At 44.2% G+C, this 7,582-nt stretch overlaps 1 protein-coding gene across 1 annotated transcript; it reads left to right on the top strand.

Moving 5' to 3' along the window:
• The first annotated feature begins 2,151 nt into the window (after positions 1–2,151).
• Positions 2,152–3,550, top strand: LOC135327943 (uncharacterized). The gene has a single exon (XM_064509791.1). It carries the CDS (start codon positions 2,152–2,154, stop codon positions 3,448–3,450), a length of 1,299 nt encoding a protein of 432 aa, XP_064365861.1. The 3' UTR covers positions 3,451–3,550.
• Positions 3,551–7,582: the final 4,032 nt, after the last annotated feature.

Genomic DNA, 7,582 nt, shown 5'->3' with positions numbered 1-7,582 from the left:
CCCAGCAAGAAACCGATCAGGCAGAACAGGCAGTAATTAACTGCCTAAGTGAAGCGGGATTGTACGTCCAGAAAGCGAAGACGCAAAGGGGAGAATCTGTCGACTATCTGGGAACCACCATCCTCCCCAGAGCTGTGGTCCCACAGCCGATAAAGCTCAATAGAGAGATACGGACGTTGCATGATGTACAGCAATTGGTTGGAGCTCTCCAATGGCTGCGAGGGCTGATAGGTATTCCCAAGGAGTGGATGGAGCCACTGTTCGAGTTGCTCAAGGGCCACAAACCATGGGAACCGAGGCAGATGACGCCGAACGCGTTAGAAGCCCTCCGAAAAATAGAAGATCTCATGGCAAAGGGCGGAGTAACGAGATACGACCCGGCCAGACCAATCAATCTGTACGTGGCAGTTACAAGAACAGGAGCCATAGGCGTTCTAGGACAAGGGGCGCCGGAGCGTCCGGAAGTCGTATGGTGGATAGTGTCGAACCAAATAAGTACGGCATACGTCACAATCGTAACAGCGTTGGCACAGATGATACAGAAGGGACTGACCACCGCCGTTCGGCACTTCGCGAAGGAGCCTGAGTCCATTTACCTGCCGGTAAAAAGGAGTCAATGGGACAGCGTGGTCCAGAAACAAGATAGTATAGCAATAGCTTTAGAAGGATTCCCGGGAACAATCAGGTTATCGCCTGTGCTGGAGATGTATACACACCTCTCCGTCCTTCGGCCCCATCTGAAAGCCCGAGTGCTACAGCGACCTGCACCAGGGCGCACAGTGTTCACCGACGCGTCATCGGTGACCAGGGCAGCGGTCGTTGTGTGGCAAGATCAAAAGGCCCAACGGCACCAAGTGAAGATCAGCGAGCCGGACAGTAGCGTACAGCATCTAGAGGCCCGAGCTGTGGTGCAGGCATTGCAAATGTGGCCAGAAGAGCATTTGAATGTAGTGACAGACTCCATGTTCGTCTTTAAATCATTACACAACATGTCGTATCCCGGATGGGCCGGGTCGCCCATTGCGCTAATGCTAGAAGAAGCCCTACAACAGCGGCGGGCCACTGCCTCCGTTATTCATGTTCGGAGTCATGAGGCAATCCAAGGAGTATACCAAGAGGGCAACAATAAAGCCGATCAAGCGGCCAAAGGTGTGTGGACAGTCGCAGAAGCAAGGCAGGTGCACGACCTTCTCCATGTTGGTGCAAAAGCACTGGCAAAAAGCTGCAACATCCCCCTCACCACGGCTCGTGAAGTGGTTGCGGCTTGCCCGTATTGCCAAAAACCCCCCCTGTGGGGCGCCGGCATCAACCCCAGGGGGCTGAAAGGAAACCAAATATGGCAAACGGACTTCACAATGTGCCAGCGACTTCGACCACGGCCCTGGCTGGCTGTCACAGTGGACACACACAGCGGTATCATCGTGGCGACCCAACATAAACGAGTCACAGCGCGGGCGGCACAGTTGCATTGGCACACGGCAATGGCCTGGCTGGGTGCCCCAGAAACTATTAAAACAGACAACGGCACGTGTTTCACAGCGCAAAGCACGAAAGAATGGGCCGTACGGTGGAGAATTAAGCTAGTGCACGGTATTGCCTATAATAGCACAGGTCAGGCCATCGTCGAGCGAGCAAACCGCACTTTAAAGCAAAGGATCGAGATTCTTGGGGAGGGGGAAGGATATACACAAAGGATCCCCGCGCACAAACAATCAGAAATAATTATGCGGGCCTTATTTGGTCTGAACCAGTTCACCAGGGGGGAGGAGAACAAGACGCCAGCGGAAAAGCATTGGGCGGTCCGAGCGATGCACGAGGGACCAGACGTAAAGGTCCGAATCCCGGAAAAAGGGGAATGGGAAGAGGGGTGGCAGCTGGTAACCCAAGGACGAGGGTATGCAGCGGTCAGGCAGGGAGAAGTGGTAAGATGGGTCCCTGCAAAGTGGGTGCGCCCAGACCTCAGGGCAAGGACAAGACAGGAAGCAGAGAGTCAGATGAATTAATGAATGTCTGAGCTTATTGCAGGGGAGGACCACCCTGAATGGCCGATGATCCCTCCTAGCAGCAAAGACAGCAGACAGGAGAAGAAGAACAGATGAGAAAAGGCGCGTGAAACCACAAGAAGAACGCGTAACCAGAAAACCCGAGAAGATGGCAGGGGGAGCAACCCAAGTAGCTCTCCTCGTAGTGATGCTGGGACTGGGACTCCAAGGGGTGAAAGGCAAACCAACGTTAGCGAAATGGGGTAGTAACAATCTATGGCTCACCTGGGCAAACCGGACAGGAAATAAGCAATTTTGCCTGACGCTGGCGGGTGCGGGGCAGCCTTTTAAGACATGCTTAATAGGGGTCCCATTGAATTTGACCGTAGACCTACCAAAGCTGAGAGAGCATTGCACAAACACAAGCAATATTAGTAACTGCTTGAACATGCTGAATGCATCATTGCCCTGGGACCCGCAAGAGCTTGACCTTCTGGGTTCGGTAGCACCAATTAACTACACCGGTGTGGCATGCGTGCACTTTGGGAATAATCAACAAGGGATAAATGTCTATAGAAACCTTAACTGGACCGGGTGGACCAATGTGTCCTCAAGCACACCGGGGTTTGATTATACCGCAAAATCATACTGTAACGGCTCTTTGGGGGCGGAAACAAAAGGAAGAGGGCCGACCCATTGGGTAAATGAGACGGCTAGGGCCCTCCCTGATGGAATGTTCCTGATATGTGGGGACCGGGCGTGGCCTGGGATCCCAAGACGTGCTGTAGGGGGGCCTTGTTACTTAGGCAGCTTAACTATCTTTGCGCCCAATCTAATGGCTGTGATAAACATGGCAAATCAAACGAGTCGAAGGCGCCGCAGTCTGACGAGCTTGGGTCCCGAGTGTGATGATAAGGTTGAGATCTGGGGAGGGGCATCTCGAATCGGAGCATCAATCATCCCACAGATTGGTACAGCGCACGCCTTGGCATCCTTGGGAAAGCTAGCTTGTTGGGCGGTGAAGCAGAGCAACGTAACAACCAAAGTACTGTATGAAATGGCACAAGATATGGATAGCTTACGACATGCTGTCCTGCAGAGTAGAGCAGCCATAGACTTTCTGCTGTTAGCCCAGGGTCATGGGTGTAAAGATGTGGAAGGCATGTGCTGCTTTAATCTGACGGAGCACAGCTGGTCAATACACAGTGAGTTAGAATGGCTAAAGGAGCACATGCAAAAAATTACCGTAATGACTAACCCGCTAGATAGTTGGTCTGGTAATTGGCTTGGGCTAGGACCATGGGCCAGGCAGTTACTAATAGAAGGGTTGCGCCTGCTGCTGATGCTCATGCTAGGCATATTAGCATGTAAAATAGTGTTTAGATGCTTGGTAAGACAACTGCTAGAAAAGGGGTGGTCCCGCCCACACCCACATTATGAACGCTTAACCCGCGACACGGCAATTTAAAGCAAATAGCATAGCCAAAGCATGGGGAGGGGGAGATGTAGGGAACGGCGATCGGAAGATCTCGCGATGGCACGGAAAGAGGAAGGATATGACGCAGAGATAGCAGTATGCCTGTAGGTATATAAGCGAATGCATACGTACAATAAACGCCATTTGTAGCATCCTCATATTGGTGTCAGTGCTCATTGGCCCGGAGGCAGGAGGAGCCTCCGTGCCGTCTCAGACGGACGGGAGATTGTCGCATTTAAAGGCGACAGTTAATATACTTAAACAAAAAAAAAAAAACCCTGTAGCATTCACTCCCATCCCATTCTGTTTGTTTATGTCACCAGGCACTTATGCATATGCAGTTACATTTTATATTCAGACTCTGCATTAGGCCCTAACAAAGTTCCTGGTAGCTTCTCCACTCAGTGAGCAGGGCTGACAGCATTCAGTAGCATGCTTAACCACTGTCACAAAGAGAGAAGTGTTCATGCTTGATAGTTTTGCAAGCCAAAGACAATGTCCTGTATATTCATGCTACAATAATAAAATGCTCTATTAAATCAAATCAATACACTAGTATATTTGGTGTTTATTAGAAGATCTCCACGTACATAACAGAAATGTTGCTGTCTATAAGATAATGGTAATACAGCTCATGCAGTACCCCACACCAAATGGAAGGCATTCCAGAAAGGACAATTACTCAGGAATTTGAGAACTAAATATAACAGAACATTAAATAATTTTAAATATACTTTCTTTATGAATATAATTTTGGTGGTCTCTAAAAGTATTTTCCAACGTTCCTACCTACACAGTAAAACTATGGATTTCTTACTAGAATTTTAATTGCTACATTAAACCACTTCAGAACAAAGCTGCAGTCTTTTGTCATTCCAGCGAAGGTCTATGCCCTCTCCCTTGTCCTTTCTTCTGAATTTCTTCTAATTGTATTAAAGACTTGAAAGTCAGGCTCACTGTAACTCAGCACCAACCAGTCGCTAATGAGATGAGATTGCCATGATGATCACTGACATCAAATGCCTGCACATCAGAATTGTTACTTCTCCACAGAGCCTGAGAGGCAAAATTGCTCAAAGGAGGCAGAAAAAGGCTCAGGAAAGTTCCCAGGCAACAAGCTCTGTGAGAAGAGACAAGAAGAATTTCAAGATTTTCTTTCTCTTTCCAGTTCTATTTAGAGACCCTCTTCTGGTTGTCTAGCGTTTAGAGTAGAAGAACTGCGAAGAATGTAATTTTAAAAGGCATCATTATTTAAGATTGATACTTGGGAGGAGATTCTCAAGAAACCTCTTATAATTATTCCTTTGGGATGTTTTCCATCTCTGTGTCTGGACACAATGGCATGTGTGGCAGCTTCAAAATGCATACACACACCCAAAGCTTTTGGGGAAGATTTTTGCAGACTTCTCTTGTGTTTTTAACTTCAGCTTGCAGAAAGTCATTGATGACTAGTGTTACAGAAACCTTACTCCCATTGCCTCTCCTCACTCCTTCCTCATTATTTCTACTGTGCTTGGCTAGAAGACATGAAAGGTCTTCCATTTCCCCACTGCGTGATCATAACAGAGCTTACCAGCCAGTCTGCCTCCTTTCTTTTCCTGAACAACGTTTATTTATTTATTTATTTATTTCCCTGGAGATTGCAGACTGTGTTGCTTTAAACTGACATCTTATTGGACCTCAGTAGACCCTACCTGATTCTCTTATTTTCACTGTTTTCCACCAGTGTAATGCAGTACTGCTTGAGCTCCTGCTGATTTACACATGCATAAGTAGAAGAATCACAATGTGTATACCATAACCTATCTAAGCAGCATAAAATTTCCATATATCTGCCAGATATACCTGAGAAGTTTGGCAATAATAGAGAAGTTACATAAGAAGTCAAGTCATCTCTTCTGTCAAGATGAGTCAATTCAGGAAAAAAAAGCTGTTATTGCTACCTTTGCATTACCATATGAAGTTGCTTTGAGTAAGCTGCTTTTTCATAAATTAATACTTAGTGTGCTCAGGCACTCAGGAAGCCAACTGTTTTAGGATTAGTCAATTCCTGATTTATTAGAAGTATTATCTTAATTTGCAGCCCTACGGTAGATTCACTTCTGTAAGTAAATCTAGATAGATTAACTTTTAAAAATGACATATTCTGTTTCTTTGGAACTATTTTGTGCCCTGCCATGCTAAACGTTTGCTCAGAAGCCAGAAGAAAATTCCACTTCAAGGATTAAAAGGTTAAACTGGTATAATGAAGTCTGCTTACTGCCAGCTTCTCTTCAAATATATATTCATAAGTACTACATGTCTCAGTAATTCTACTAGATAGGAGCACATCACTGAGCAAAGAGATTGCCCATTATATTTATCAGTGTAAAAGCTCTTTTTGTGTGTGTATGTGAAAAATTCCAGCAGCTTTGAGTCCTACTTATGAACTCCAAAGCACAAAATTGCTTTTGTGAAATGCTGAGAGGACTGGTGCAGAAATAGAATCTACTGCTGGGTTTCTTACAGGAAGAAAATGGTCATTCTGTGCTTTCTCTTTAGTAAAAACTTATTGTAGCTGGGAAAGAGTTTTACTTTCCATCTTTTCAAGAATTACCTTTTTTCTTTTTTTTTGACTGTCTACATAATGAGTCTGAATGTCATGTGAAGACCTGGATGGACATTGCTGTAATATTCAGCTCAGTTTTTAAAATCTGATTGAGCCACTAGTTTGTTAACCTGACTCATTTCAACTAAGCACGTTAAATATATAATATCTGAAAGTATCATCTTTGAATTAATTAGGAAACTAGGACTGTGTTCATTACTTCAAGCATTCAAGACCAAGTATATTGAAGAACTACATTTCAGGAGTTAAATGTGAAAATGGGAATGCCAGAAGATAACTAGAGCATGTCCATAAGATCAGACTGGTATAAGGCAACTAGAACAAATAGAGTGATTTGTTTCCAAACGTGTCGTCTCTCATATTCATGAGTTATGCCCGGTCTTTAAGAAGAACTAAAATCAAACCAAGCATGTCAGGTTTACAATTTATTTACAATGACTATGTCTTAGGATATAAAATTTATAAAATACTGTAGCAGTTTTAAAAATGTGGTGAACAGCATGAAAGTCATGTAGCTTGGCTAGAGTGTACAGATTAAGGAAAAGAATATACTTTAAATTTCTAGGAACCTGTGGCAGGGTGTTGTATATTCCCAATGAAGAGAACAGAATTCCTTTAAGACTTTTAGTAAATTTGTGGAAGATTCTCTGTATTTACTGTTCTCACTGAAGGCGGTGAGAAAAATAGGTCAGTCAGGCAGCATTTTAGAACTACAAATGACTGGCTGGCTGCAGAGTACACAAATGTGCTCAAAGCTACTTATGGAGACTGACCATCACTTGTAGTTCGCAACAAATGGGATTGGCCTTAAAACACTCTCTAGAACTTGGGTTAGCCCCATGGTACAGTCACTTGATGTTCCAGAAGATCAGAAACTCAATGTCTGGTCAGAACTTGGAGAAAAAATCCCAACCTCATATAGTAATCCCAGTTCTGAAAGTTTCCATCTTGAACAAATGCAAAGAATGATATCCCAGAGCTGCAGCAAGAAATTTAATCTTGCATGCAAGATCTTTGCGTGAGAGGAGGTCTTAAGATGTTAAGACTCTTTTCTCAGGGTGTGTTCTGCATCTGAGTCTGCTTCTGAAGTCACTGGTGTTTTGGAAATCTGTGAATGAGACAAAATGAATGTTTCTTTCTTAGGCACATTCATATGAAAAAGGAACTAGTTACGAGAAATTTGATATCTAAGTTCTTCCTGCTCATTTATCAATAGAGAACCTGGCTCACAAAAATTTAATATATATCTCATTAATCCTACGGAAAATGTACATAGTGAGGATCAGTCGGTTTCTTAAAAGCCAAAGTAGTTGTAATGCTGCTCTCTTCATAATTCTACTCATCATGCTCATTCTAAAAATGTTTGTCTCTAGAGCTGATAAGTATGACTTAACGGAAATATTTCAATTATGAAAATTAAGATAGCTAAAAGAATTCATAGTTTTTATTTCATATGAAACACTTTCAGTAAAAAAAAAAAAAATCTTGTGGATATAAATGGTTGGTGCTTCCATC

Source organism: Dromaius novaehollandiae, chromosome 1, assembly GCF_036370855.1.
Source record: "Dromaius novaehollandiae isolate bDroNov1 chromosome 1, bDroNov1.hap1, whole genome shotgun sequence".
NCBI classification, from domain to species: Eukaryota; Metazoa; Chordata; class Aves; order Casuariiformes; family Dromaiidae; genus Dromaius; species Dromaius novaehollandiae.
Note: the sequence above shows the minus strand (reverse complement) of the source record. Positions and strands in the feature narration are given on the sequence as shown.

Coding starts and splice junctions, on each gene's coding strand:
- LOC135327943 (XM_064509791.1), top strand. CDS start 2,152: ATGGCAGGGGGAGCAACCCAAGTAGCTCTCCTCGTAGTGATGCTGGGA.